The 15,928-nt window shown below is 33.4% G+C and overlaps 1 protein-coding gene across 3 annotated transcripts in view; it reads right to left on the reverse strand.

Annotated features, from left to right (window-relative positions):
• The window catches only part of LOC124541423 (protein neuralized), a 57,424-nt gene that overhangs the window by 29,392 nt on the left and 12,104 nt on the right, over window positions 1-15,928 (reverse strand). For 2 of the 3 annotated variants that reach the window (XR_006967247.1, XM_047119290.1), the window contains exon 1: window positions 13,540-13,974. The exons of the other annotated variant lie outside the window; for it this stretch is intronic. Coding sequence is in view for 1 of the 2 variants with exons in the window: in XM_047119290.1 (XP_046975246.1) it covers window positions 13,540-13,753 (214 nt within the window). In the remaining variant the exon portion in view is untranslated. Of the gene's footprint in view, window positions 1-13,539; window positions 13,975-15,928 lie in introns of those variants that run through there. 3 annotated transcript variants of the gene reach the window in all.

Raw genomic sequence — 15,928 nt, forward strand, 5'->3', positions numbered from 1 at the left:
AATGTTGGACCTTTGCCTTAAAAAAAAAGTATTTTTTTTTAAATAGCGACGCCATATAAGACAAAAGTACTTCATATACAACTGAAAGTAGACGGCTAATCGAAGCGTGACGCTCTAAAAAGCCAACACGCGTGATACAATTGCACACGCTGAACGAAAAAGACGGAGACACGATACATCCATACAACAGAGCGAGACAACATACCGACACATGAGATGTTGAGAAATACTACTGAAACGAATAGTCCGTGACGTCACAATATGCAAAATATATCGTTAAAGTAATCAATCATATAGCGATACCTTATATGACCTATCAGTATGCTGAATTTCATTAATATAATCATAGTACAGAGGTCACGTGAGGTATGTTCATAATAAGGTATAATAAATGAATAGGTATTGGACAACATCACATACATTACTCTGATCCCAGTGTAAGTAACTAAAGCTCTTGTGTTATGGAAAGTCAGAAGTAACGACGGTGCAACAAATACCCAGACCGAAGACAACATAGAAAACTAACGAACTTTTTCTACTCGGCAGAGAATTGAACAAGGGACCTCAGAGTGTACCTATTGAAACCGGTGTACACACTACACAACCACGGAGGTTTTCATATTAAGTAACGATTAAAAAAAGATGGCGAACGAACAACATAAATTTCTCACTTGAAAAAAAAAAACATTTAAATCTTATCGATTAAAGAAATGGATTTCTAAAATTAAAATTAGATTTATTTCTATGAAGCTATTATTAAAAACGAATGCATCTCCAAACTAAGACGTGCATTATTATAACTGAATCCCCGTGGGCCAACGCCATGTGTGGGACATTTGTTCATTATCTGTGACGCCCCCGCGTTCAAAGATGGCTCCCGCTTTGTTGTATTTCAGGCGGGAAACTCCATCTTTGATTCCCTACTTTAAAATGACATTTAACATTGTCATATAAACAATTCGAATTCTCAATAGAGAAAAATAATTTAAAAAAAGAACACTTTTAAAAAAGCGATTCTTAATAAAAAGGACGTAACTGAATTTCGTAATCAAATATGGGTTAAATTTTTTTTATTTCTGGTTAAACAGTGTTTATATGTAGAAATCGGTCCAGCATCCGAGATAACCGCAACCACGGGAAACGGATGCTGGTATCTTGTGATGGTCATAGGATGTGAAACGTAACACGTTCCAACAAGTTTGTTCATTACAATATTTTATACTTTCTTCGTAGTAACCAATAAATTTTATTACATAACAAATAAAATAAATAGGAGATTTTAAATCTTAATCATATTAATGTGTGGCGGTATATGCAAATTTCTTCACCAAGTTTTACTTACGAATAAAAATAAAGGTTTTGTTACCATTTATATTGGTTTAGATTTTTATGTCGTTGATTTTTTGCACCCACATCCTGTACATGAATAAGATATTATGACACTTCGAATTAAAATTACTTAACACAGGAAGGAAGCAATGATATGTTCTTAGATATATAACACGTGTATTATAGGATATATATGCTGAGATTGCTGATGGATTAGAACATAGGAGTAGGCAACAACGAAGCATGTCATCAACACGATCACAGCTTTTTCGATCTTTGATGAAGACGGCCAACCCAGTAATGAAGACGACGAAACAGTGGCTAGGGGGGTAAAATCCAGTACAGTACTATTGAATTTTCATTTTCACGTATCCACAAACTCGGAATATAGATATGAATGATACAAGACAACTCATACATAATCATAGAACTCCAAAACAACAATGACCATAGACATATCTTTCTTTTTCAAAAATGTAACGGCCTCAAAGCGAGTCGATATACTTCCCACGTGTAAATGATTACGAAAGATTAGTCTCCTTCAATACATGCCCTATACAACGTTAATAATTACGCTCATTAGAAAGAATGATGCTGCTACGATTTCGAAAGGCAGAATGATTTCCATTGTTACCTATTAAATGAATGATAACGTACGAATGGACCTACGAGAAGACCATTTATTTAGACATCACTTACAATTAATTGAAAATATAATGTTAGTATTACATAGTATAAAACAAAGTCGCTTACGTCGTCTTTCTCTATGTATGCTTAGATCTTTAGAATTACGCAACGGATTTTGATGCGGTTTTTTTTTAATAAAGTGATTCGAGAAGAAGGGTTTTGTACATTATACATGGACAATATAGTAAAGAAACACTGATAATAATGTTGTCTACCCGTGACCACGAACGCTGTAAAGTGCTCGAAACGTCGGGATGTTAAAAATAATTAATATACGCGATTCAAATCCGTTATAACTAGTTTTATTTGAACACTGATAATTTTAGATGTTTCTAATTTGATGTCGTAAATAAACAAATTCCGTAGTATATTTAGCGTCAGCATTGCACTAGTATTTACGTATATAATGAGTTTGAATTCATAACATTCTCAAAATTACAAAATATATCTTTAAAAGAATCTATGTGAACATTTCGTTACAATTGCCAAGAATTCGTAGTACACACATCGTGGGAACGTTCGAAAACTCGAAAAGTTATCACTGGCCGTATCGCTGTCAAAATAAACTTCAGATTAAAAAAAAATATACGATTGGATTAAAAATTTATTTTGGAGAAAGTTATATATGCGTTGTCACGGTACGTGGTTAAGTATACTTTTTTATAACTTAATTTTTTTTTAATCTAGTTTATCACTTTGTTTAAGGCAACGGAAACTTATGGACTGCCAAATTATAAAACAAAGAATAAAATTAAATGAAGAATGTGTCAAATTTCAATTTTAGAACTGTAAACAATACCTTACATCTACACAACACTCACCCAGGCGTGTGTGCACAAAGCCCCCACCGGTAAAATCCATCCTTGACGCAAAGTGAGAGGTGACCAAGTTCAAACTCGCATGGAAGGCACTGACTACTCATTCGCAAGCTATTCTAATACCAAAGAGCAAAGCTCTGTAATACTCTGCCCGGAACAAAGAGTAAGTCACACACAAAAGACACTCTACATTAGATAATAGGGCTGGCAACACTGTCATAATAAATGACCAAGATCTCATATTATAATGACTATAAAATAAATTTTTAACTGTAAATTTAAATTTAGAACTTCCATAAAACTAAGCTATCATAATTAATTATATATGTTCAATAGTTCTATAATCAAATTTAAATATTTAAAACACGAAAGTCATTGAGCATTTTCGAACGAAATCTTACTTTATAATGTTAACACAACACATACGCTTTAATGATTCATCAGCCGTGGGAAACGATTTGAAAGGGATCAATTTTATTTGTAACGTTCTTATATCCTCGCTGTTAAGGTTCAAAACCGTTTAACTACATTCACAGCGATGAACGAACTTGGAGCTTTTTTTAAAGGCGTAATTGTTTAAATATACCATTTAACTTTCGACACAATATAATTTGTATAAGGTAATGATATAGTAAAATTTTATGTTATTAATAGTTTTAATAGTTTCAGATGAGTTATTCGATCCTATAGATGTTTGAAAATACAGAAACGCAAACGCAATTTGAACGCAATTTTAATTACACGAGTAATTGTATAAATTAAAGATACACAGCCTAGTACAATAAACTTAGAAGTTTTTCCATATATGCTTACATCATCAATGCGCCAACAACCTTGTGAACTAAGAAGTAACGTATTGTGCCTGTAATTACACTGGCTCACTCATCCTTTAAACCGGAACACAATACTAAACATTGTTTTACTTTACTTCTCAGTATATTATGAGTAATTTGTACCTACCCAGACGCCTAGCACAAAGCCCTAACAAAGTGAATCAGTCTAATTTATATCAAAGGTCATTAAAACAAATATTTAAACTCCATAATGTAACCACACATATAAACGCGCTGTTACTAATCATTAACCTCCATTAAATTACCTATATATCTATAAAAAAGTAGTATAATGCTTACGAGATCACGACTAAAGAGTACCAGGATAACATAAACATAAAACAAGTAAAAAAAAATAGACAGCGAAGAGCATAACGGTTAAGCATCCGTTTCCCACGGCGTAATTGTCACTTGTACCCCGTACTCTCTTTACCTTTACGCGGCCGGCCATTTTGTTTATTTTTTAACGAACATTTATTGTTTCCAATTCAATGATATATTTAATCTACAATTACGAATATTCATAAAAGCATAGTACCATCGAATTATAAATATCAAATCGTATTATTTATAGTTAATTTTAATATTAAAATAGTTCTTATTGCTATTGTAATAAAAGCCAAACATATACTTAATACTGGTCAGGACGGGTTATCCTTTTATTTTTAATTATTAATGCCGTGAGAAACAGTCTCACTTTCATTATACGATGTTGTGTTTATTTTTTAATAATACAGTTGCAAAAACAAAACGCCAGCTCGTTCTTACCAAACAAGGTTAGATCGCTTTACATAAAACCTATTTCAGAGCTATTCTGACACATTTATAATCTGTATCACGTTGTATATGGTAAAAATGAATGTATAAACAGTCGCATTAAATCAAAGAGAAATATTTTGTGTACGTTAAGAATATCTAACAATTCCATCACACATAGATGATATCACGACGTGTTTTGTTTCACAATCGCCTTTCCCAGAGGCATCCTTACACATTAAAACGATTAATTTAAAACGAACCTTATTCCAACAACCTAAAGTCTATATTGTACTATACTTGCATTTTGTTTACATAAAGCATAACCACTTTCATTAGTATATCATTGTTTTTCTATGATAATTATGTTAAGGAATTATTTATTGACTCAAAAATGTATACAGATAAAATAAAAAAAATAGTATTAATTCACTTGCAACCTTTTATAAGACGTCTGTCAATTTTTAATTACAACGAATTACACGCTTTAAGTGCATTAGTATTGTGTCGAAAATAGTGTAACGCATTTTGACAGTAACTGTTTACGTAATTAGAACGCTGGAACTATAGCCATCTCCCCTGCTCTCACCTGTGGTCACATCTCGCGTCACGCTCTAACGCTCTCACGGATCGTGGGAACCTCACCTTTCAGTGCGATGTATCGATTTATTTTGTCATCGTAAACCGATTTTAATTCGGGACTTCACTTAAATCTATTGATGCTTAATTAACAGGATCTTCCCTAAACTACTTTTTTTAAACCTTAATCTTAAAAAAATATTTTTTTAAAACTCTATATTAAATACATCTATAAATAAGTCTTCAATTAAGTTTCCGTAAATAATATAATATTTAATTAATTCGATGTTAAAAAAAAAACAAAATCACGGTCATACAACCCTAAGTACCAGGAGATCATAAACCGCGAAGACATTCATAGAACGCTTCCTTCTACATTTTCCCGCACTAAACCACTTTCCGTCCAATACGTGAAATACCTTTATTACGTTCACACGCTTTCATTAAAACCTTTACGGAGAGAAACTTTACTAGTAAAATTATATTTAGAAATAAATTCAAGTAATTGTTTTTTTATATCTGTGACTAGATTAAACAAAACTTGTTACTTTGAGAACGTTCCTAGACCAAATTCTAATTTCGAATTTGAGTTGCAGATGTTTTTTTTTTTAATTTGTTCGCTCAGGTACCAGGCGCTCATAACATAGTAACAGGTGAAATGGACATTCAAGCAATGTGCCGGAAGAAGAACATCTTGCAATTGTAATACAAAAGAATTAGCGATTCAAAACTTGTATACCAAATGCCAATTTATGTAAATTACATGGAAATACAATTCAGAACTTTATTGCTTTAAGCTTAAGGATTAAAACAAATGCATATCGACTTTTGCAATTCCATACTGACGTCTCCATTCCCACGCGCCGCTTCGGGGAAGTTCGAATTTTGAAAAATTTTTCAAAGGGTTACCATAAACATCTGGTTGCCAGATAGTTTAAAGAAAAAAAAAAGTTTCTATTATTTCTTATCTGGTATTGTGGGAAAATGTTAAACCTGTTTTTAAACACAAAGGACCGATATTTGCCAAATAATAAATTTATTTCAATATTTAAAGCACTTTGGTTTAAAAAAAAAACCGGAAAACGTGTTAAACTGGTTCACGATGAGAATTCATGTAAATACTTTGTAAATAAGGTCAGACACATAATAATACAATCTATAATCTATGAATATATTTGTTTAAAACTTTTTTATTTTAATATGCCATTGGTGGCTTATAAATAGATTATGCAAAATACAATAAGTTAATAAAATATACATTATTATATCAAGAATATTAAATAACGACGATAAAAAACTTGTATCCGTTCTATTCATCCAACAAAGCCCGTTCGATTTTTGAATAAGGAAAAAGAATCGGTATAATTCGTTTTTCGTTCCAAATTTAAAACGAATCTTTAATTTGCGTAAGTGAATATCCCGCGATAGCGATCTGAGGCAAACACTCCTTTATTGGCCACGTAACGTCATACGCTAAGTAAAATGGCAACATTACGTAACAGCCCATCCCGTAACGACCATTCTCGTAAACTCATCCCACGACCCCGTGACCTCTCACCGAACGCAAAACCTGCTAGGGCCTCCTGATTTCCTGGTACATTGGCTTACGTGCAAAAAAGAACTAGATAATTTCTTACAACGAAATTTTACCACACAGGATATTACAACGTACATACGTTGCTTGTGACTCTATAACGTGATCAAATCGGAGAGACATCGATGACCATATAAATTACATTAAAATAAGAAATCTTCACAAAGTCGGGTAAAAACAAAAAAAAAACTTAGTCTCGACAGATTCGTGACAGACCGTGAAAATTCGGTCATTTAATTCGTCATAACGGTAAGCCTTTTCCCGCTCGAACCAAGAGATTAAAATTAGATAAAGTTTAAACAAAACTAGAACATAGAAATGATGGCTGTTAAGAATAATAATTAGTTTAAGAGATGAAACTTTTATTGCGCTTGTAATACACCGTTATAATACATTTCAAAACATCGTGGCCAATAAACCATCGGTAACTACGGCCTATCAAAACTTAAGCCCTGTACACACTGCCCTTCGACGCTTTGTTTCTAAAGCTTATCCATAAATCTTTACTACAAGCCATAAAACAATTTCTTCATAATTAGAATAGTATCGCGTTCTCTTTCTGTTGCACTTGTTTAGAAAGGGTAAAGAGATGTGTAGTGAGAATGGTATTATCCGCCAGTGAGCGTTAGGCCTATCTTCGAGCAATTACAAAGACAAGACAGCAACAACCGCAGATCACGCACGATTCGAATTTCGAAGACCGATCCAGCGCTAATGATCGTGAGAAACGGTCGAAGAATTCTCGGCGTTCCAAAAATTTCGAAATTCGAACGTCCCTTTTAAATGTTACCAGTTTTCATCGAATTTTTGTTATAATCATTATAAAATAAATGTTCCATATTTGAATTAGGTATTAATTCCATTCATTCGATATAAAAATTCAAAATAAGAATACAAGATGGCAACTAGAAAATTACCGTTCAGCTGTTATCAAACTTCGCAAAATGTCAAATACTTTTTTCAATAGCTTTCGAGGCGATAAACTTAATCCACGTCGAATGTATCCATCTGCTGTCTCCATCTCTTTTATATATATAGAAATAGACCGAGACGCTGTAAGTATGGGGCAGCTGTCTGCAATAATAGTAACCTTTACAGGGGATGGAAGATAGGAAAGTATACGTGGAAGAAAAGGACAAATAATTTAAGAAAAGGTTAGTACGCCAGCTGATATCGACATTTTTTTTCTAATAAATTACACCACGAACGAAACACGTTCCAAACTTAAAACGATACATTTTTTATATAAACATTAGCGAACCACCCGGCCTCGCACAATGAACTTTATAAATGTATATATAATATATAATACAAGTACAATTTTTACTCTATAGAACTGGACTATAAGTTCCGTAGATTACAACCTACGAACAAACAAACTATTAAATATTATTTTAGACACATCGATTAAACAGCGAATATATAAGTCACATAAAAGAACAAAAGAATATCAAGTATTATAACAATTAATAACATTATAAATAGCCTAAGTGAGTTTATTTCTGACACATACAGGGGAACACAGGAGGATAACCAACTCGCTATATCCCATCCCCAAGCCATTCGTGCGAAACCGTGAGCGGTAACAAGTTAATAACAAAATTAGTATCGCATTCTACGTAACGGTGTAGGAATTTAGCTTGAGGGTACTACAAGAACCAAAGGGATCAGAATGTACGACTCGCACAACTTATAACTTGTCGTACAACGCTGTACGATGTACGCGGATATAATATGCTCCGATATTTTCCACTAACGGATAAAATATCACGACACAAGCATTTGAATTTGAAATGATAGATAAAATTCAAATTTAGAACGCCAAATAAATTAAATTTAAATTTAGAACGTCAAAAATGACGATCTAAATGTATTTATATTTAAAGTTTTGATTTTCGAAACCCGCGTTCGCCATCTTTGATTTTAATTACACATCTGTTTTTGTGCTATAAATAATTTACAATCATTTCAGAATCCTGAGTGTTTCGACCTATATGATTGCATATAAATTATATTTTATATCAATTATTCATTTGACTTCTAATAATTTATGCTATCCTAGTATTCAAGGCGAAGAGTACCTGTTCACATATATTATATATTTATAATAATTAAATGAGTTGTGCCATTCATTGGAAACCCAAGATATTTTCAATCCACGATTCCCGATAAGAGAATACCAGGAAAGCAGAAGTAGATGACTGGTTATAAGGAGCGGACCAGGTCAAGGATTACAAAACTAAATGTGTTCTATCAGCGAGAAAGCCACGTATTTTTCGGATATCTCCTATGAGGGGATTACTAAGATTCCCAAGCAAGAAAGAGAATACCAGGATAGCAGATATAGTTGACTGGTTAATAAGAATCATTCAATTCATCAATAAGAATTCTAGTTTCTAAAAATCCCGAAAAAAAAAATACCAGGAAAGCAGAAGTAGATGGTGTTGCTGATGTGGTCAAAAAGCTTTCCAGACTCAAAAACTTCTACATAGCGATGTCACCACCTCAAGTTACATAACATAGTATATGACGTAGTATCGACATCATTGTACAGACATATTACATGCAGAATTTTAGGTATATAGATGGATGCTAGAAGCAGGAGTTACTTGGATGTATTGAAACTTGAAGAGGGGAGAGGGGAATTGAGTAACTAGAAGACTTAATATTTTAAAGAAATTCTATTTTAAATTCCATGTAGTCACGTTAAAATTATCTCGTTATCAGTACACAGGAGCTTATCACTGGATATTCTGTCTCGTTCATTTCTATGGTAAAGTTTAATTGCATCTCGCTCACTCTCATTTTTAAATGCCAGCTGTTTTGCAACGGGACACCAGGGGCGTGCGCTTGCGCAGATGGACAGGGTTGTCAAACACGAACGAATTTTTTTTTTTTTTTTAATAATTTACATCACGTCTAAACAATTGCGAATATTGTAAATATCTTTTAAATATAATATTCAGCAGAAATAGTTTTGTATCAAAACTCATACACAAATGAATCAATTAACTAATGTAATTCATCTACTTACCAATTGTAGTATTATTTTATTAATCATATATAATCTATACAATTAGATAATTAAATATATTATATACAACATTAGTATACCTATTTACTATGCATGTGTTGCAAGTCAAATTATTTTACATAAATTCATTGTGACAACCCTAAGACAGTCAGCTGCTCACACACCGTTCGATTTTCAAAAGCCGAGCACAGCTGTCTTTGGCTTTTAAATTTTTTTTTCAAGACGACCTTCTCGAGGCTAAGGCCCGCATAAGGCCGAATGCGGGTTCGAAAAAAAAAAACTTCATGGATACAACATCAAGAAAAAAAAGTGCATGAACATGATATTCGTATATACGTACTAGACATACGTCATCAAATATCTATATAATATAATTAAACATAATAAAATATAGGCTAAAATAAAAAGCTGAACAAATACCGCCTTTGATTAGGTGTATAAAAAAAACGTGTGCATTACGAACATGAATCGTCTAAGCGAGAACCATAACAAATGTAGAAGACATTACGATTTCCCCTTAACATTCACTAACTAAGCGTACTAATAGCTCTTTCACGACTTAATGTCGAACAAAAACAGTTTAAATAAAGAACAAAATATCACGACATCACATCAACACATGACTATTATCAAGAATAATTTCAAATTATAAATAAAATTCAAATTTAGAACGTCAAATGAATATAAAATAATAAAATTTTATCAAAAAATAAAATTTAAATTTAGAACCTCAAAAATTCCACTAACAAAATTATAGAGTTACTCTAAATAATTTCAAAAAAGAACTTCAAACTATCTTCGAAATTACTATAGAAATTTAAAAATGGAACCCATGTATATTATCGTAATTACTCGTTCTACAACTGGAGTTGTCAAATGCTGTCTACCATATAAATCGCAGTACGAAAATATTAACCAATCAGCGTTCATTATTCACAAAAATTACCATTGATTCTATTGCACAAAATCACGACGCTAATTATGATACAACTAAAAACTTAATGAACACGTGAGAAAGATACATCAATTAATATTAACACAAACATAAACAGCCATTGTAGAGGCCCCACAAATGGGCAAAGGATGCGTCGTATAAGAGATAACTCCACCACGCTGTTTCAATAAGGATTGTCAATTATATATGATAATAAATAGTAAAAATTGGTGACAATCGAACCTGCGATCTTCGTTAAGATTCGATATACTGAGTCATCGGCTGTAATCTATTAAAGTGACTTCAGACTTAAGGGAACATAAGTCTAAGCCCTTATACCCGAAACTCGGTAATTAAACAATTCCAAAGTACATCTGGCGTAGGCGACTTCCGGTCGTATTTCCGCGCCATCTGGCTCATTTTTATTATTTCGCATTTCTACTTTTTTTTCTCATGGCAACACAAATTTGAAAACACAAAGACTTATACCTGTACATAAAACCTTTTTCAGTAATTCTATTAATTTCACAATTACACAAACGACGTACTAAGTCACTCATTAAATATTTAATTACGAAAAATGTCAATTAACAAATTATTATTACGATTCGATTCCAAGAAAACATTTGTATTTGGCCTCTTTTCTTGATATATAATTAAAAAATTACATAAACTGGCAAGGTGTGGAGCAGCTGTTTGAAAAAAAAATTAAAAAACAAAGGCAGGTGGCACGCGTCTCGATGTCCAAACTTCATTGCTGTACAAGTCTTGTATAAATGCGGAATACTATAGTATATACCCTCTTTGGTAACGTGTTTTAATCCTTATTTAAAAATACCTTCGCCTAAATAAAAAGAAAACAAAAACCTCAACTCAGTTCATATTTCGAACGTTTCACCTGTACATTTATCATTACATAGTATAAAACAAAGTCGCTTACCACTGTCTATCCCTATGTATGCTTAGATCTTTAAAATTACGCAAGGGATTTTGATGCCTTTTTTTTAATAGAAAGATTGATTTGAGAGTAAGGTATTTGTGTATAATACATGGACAATATAGTAAAGAAACACTGATAATTTTAGAAGTTTCTACTGTGATGTCATAGCATTTCACCCGTGCGAAGCGGGGTTAAGATTGCTATATATAGAATGTTTATGGATACATACACTCATACATAACAGATATAACATAATATTGAAATAAAGATCTCGACCAATAGAATCGCGCCAAACCGACGTCAAAAAAACAATTTTGAAAAAAGTAACGCACATTGTATCCAAGAAGGCGATATGCTTTGTAACTCCACGCAATAGCAACAAAGAACAGTTATGAAATACAAAACAGTTCCGTCTCTTTCTATCACGATCATTTTATCATATGAAAGAATAAGACAAGTATTGTTTAAATAATCACCCCTTCAAGAACATTTATAGGGTACCAACGAAATATTAATAAAAAATAAATATTGGACAACATCACATTACATTACTCTGATCCCAATGTAAATAGCTAACGCACTAGTTTTATGGAAAATCACAAGAAACGATACCACAAATACCCAGACCCAAGACAATATAGAAAACTAATGTTAATCTACATCGACTCGGCCGGGAATCGAACCTGGTACCTCGGAGTGGCGTTTCCATGTAAACACACACAAACTCGACCACGGAGGTCGCCGATTTGTATGATATGTATATTTGTATATCACGAATTTAAGTATTAACATATATAAAGCACATGCAAGTTACCAGGGCTTCAGAAAGGGCATAGAGGTTGTATTAACAAACCTAACAGTTACGCCAGATCTTCAAGATCAGGGTATTATCTTTTCCAAAACTGTATTAGTTTTTAATTTGACAATCAATAATTAATTAAAACAAATGAAATATATATAACATTATATATTACTAGCGACCCGGCCCGGCTTTTTACTACTTGATATGTATTGTTATAGTATGATAAAATTACATAAAATAATTATAAATTATAGCCATTGTGTTATTCTGATGTATAACTTATATTACTGTAAAATTTAATCCAAATACGTTCAGTAGTTTTATCGTGAAAGAGTAACAAACAAACATACATCCTCACAAACTGTACACACAAATATGTAAAATTTTAAACAACTAACCTAACCCGGCTTTTTATGACTACAATTCATACAAAAATGCACTCTGTTATAACTTGCTATTAGTAAATTAATTACATAGATTCCTTCATTAGTATCCTATAATACCTTCTACATACATACTAACTTATGACTACTTCATAATACTAGTATAGATTTAGGCTTTGTTCGCGTTTAAGGTTGCCTTGTGTTAGGCAAAAAAGTAGCCTATGTGTCTATATGTTATGTCTAGTTCACATACCAAATTTCATGAAATTACATTCAGCGATTTGGTCGTGAACAGCATACAGTTACTTTCACATATATGATATTAATACAGATTACAAAGACACGGATGCAAGCTGAAGTTAATTACGATACAGTACACAAACTCACCGGTAGATTTTCTTTTCAAAACATACAATTCCATATCAATAAAACTATAACATCACTATTTCGATAATTAACAAACGAATTACGACACTAATTCAACTTTTTAAATTAACTAACCTAACTATTGAACTGCACACGTTAGAAAAAAAATTAATTAAAAAACGGGTACCTACAGAAAAACATAATTTACGTCAAACGATTATATTTTTATTACTAGCAACATTAAAGTTGCATATTATAAATTAAATTAATTTTAATATTTATTGTATAAGCTTAATTTTTATTAACGTAACGTTTTACTGACAATGAGATAAAAAAAACCGTTACAAACGGTTTACAACCGACATCGCTTTACGCTTTCCAGAGAAAAAAAAATTAAAATTGATTATTTTAAAAATTTCTTCTTATTTACAGATAATACTTTAAAAAAAGTTTTTATATATATAATATGTATGTTAATTCTTACCTAATCCGATCTTCTTCTTGATCTTTTTCAGGACCTTCATTTTCGATCCCTTCTTGTCCTTAACCGGAGTCGTTTCCGGTTCCAGTGCCATTGGTGGCAGAACCAGAGTCTGAGGCGGCATCGAAACCCCGTGTCCTGAAGCCCGGGGGCATGCTGGGCAATGGCACGACCCTCTCGCCTGCCTCAGACTCATACAACTGCTTACACCCATCATTTATACGGTTTAAAACGAAACGAATTAAAATATATTAATATTATTTAATCCTTAATTCATATCAGAACATTTCCACAAGTCACGAAACTTTAATGCACGATTTTATTGAGTCACGTTATCACTTCACGCGTTATTTACGTTTAATTGAACACGATTTTATACGACGAGACGCGAGAGACGTCCGCACACGACGCGGCCTACCGGCGGAGTGACGATACGACGATGCAAGCGAACCACCAAGAGCCGGGAACGCTATAAACATTGGTAACAGCTGCACTTACCTCCTCAAACAAGGAAAATTGAGCTTTAATATCATTGTCGAAGAGTTGATATTGAATTAACCGTTCGTACTACAAAAAAGTCATTTCAGCATTCGACAGCAGATGCGCACGCATAGCAGCCCTTAGGTCAGCTGTCTCTTTTCATTCGGATACGAGTGAAAGGGACGGATTAATTTCAGCGGAACATCTTGTTCGAGGGTTAGATATTTAGGGATCCTTTATTGGAGAGCCAGTGTAATTTTTTATAACACTTTTTTCGACACTTCGCTGTCCTGTCAACGATTTAAGTGTATCAATAAATATTTAAAAAGTTAATCAATACAATTTATTTATAACATGTTTTATTGCAACTATATTTATTATATATGTTAATGAAAAACAAAGCAAATGGGCCACCTGATGGTGAGTGGTCACGACTGCCCATAGACAATGGCGCTGTAAGAAATATTAACCATCCCTTACATAGACAATGCTCCTCCAAACTTGGGAACCAAGTTACATCCCTTGCACATATTGTTGCACTTGCTGTTTCAGTCTTCAATAAACAATTCCGAGTACTATTATTTGATGCTAGTATATCTGATTCACCAACCCGCATTAGAACAGCGTGGTGGAATATGTTCCAAACTTTTTTCTCGAAGGGAGAGGAGGCCTTAACTCAGCAGTGGAGAATTTATGATGAGTAGGTACACACTCAGACGATCATCGGAAAGAAAAATAATGAGAAAAACAATTATTTGTCTAATTTCAGTGAAATTTCAAATCAACCAACCCTCTCTTCAAAATGGAGAAGTAACCGAATTAGTAAATTTCCTGTAAATTACTGCTTATAGAGAAACTGACCATCGGATGGTCTCTTACACCATTAATGCACACCAACCATAAGAACTAAGGTATCGTATCCCAGGTACCTAAAGTTAATAATAAGCATTTACTTGGTAGTAGGGCTTTGTGCAAGCCCGTCTGGGTAGGTACCACCCACTCGTCAGTTATTCTACAGCCAAACAACGGTACTCAGTATTGTTGTGTTCCCGTTTGAAGGGTGAGCGAGCTAGTGTAACTACAGGCACAAGGGACATAACATCTTAGTTCCCAAGGTTGGTGGCGCGTTGGCGATGTAAGGAATAGTTAATATTTCTTACAGCGTCATTGTCATGGGTCATGGTGACTTACTCAGGTGGCCCATTTGTCAAAAAAATAATTGTTTAGCAGTCGAATGTATGTTAATTGAGAGGTACCCAGTTATAAATAAATACATAAACATTGGACAACATCACATACATTACTCTGATCCCAATGTAAGTAGCTGAAGCACTTGTGTTATGGAAAGTCAGAAGTAACGACGTCACAAACACCCAGACCCGAGACAACATCGATAACTAATGAACTTTTCTCTCTCGGAGATGACTGGAGGAATCGGAGTGGCGTACCCATGAAAACCGGTGTACAGACTTGACCACGGAAATCGTCAGCTGTTTTTTTATTTTTTTTTATTTTGGAATAGGTTGGCGGACGGCATATGGGATACGGAACCCCTCCCTAATAAACGGTTCGATATTAACGCTTTCATTGTTTCAGCATCCACGATTGATGGTCATTTATGCTAATTTTAGACTCTTTGTTACAAACTGGGTTCCGTTACAGAGTTTAATATCATATCTTTGTAAAGCGAGTCAATGATTCAGAGACGAATGTCGAAACATGAGCGAATTTGACCTGGTCACCCCCATTCACAAAATTTGGCACAAATACATTGATGAAAAGGTTTGGAGGATATTCCACTACACTGCTTAAATTCAGATTTGTGGATACCTACACATGTGGCAGAATTTCGATGAAATTAGTTACATGCAGGTTTCCTCACGATGTTTTCCTTCCAATGGTACTTGCCTGG

The sequence above is a fragment of the Vanessa cardui genome, chromosome 28 (genome assembly GCF_905220365.1).
Source record: "Vanessa cardui chromosome 28, ilVanCard2.1, whole genome shotgun sequence".
Classification (NCBI taxonomy): domain Eukaryota; kingdom Metazoa; phylum Arthropoda; class Insecta; order Lepidoptera; family Nymphalidae; genus Vanessa; species Vanessa cardui.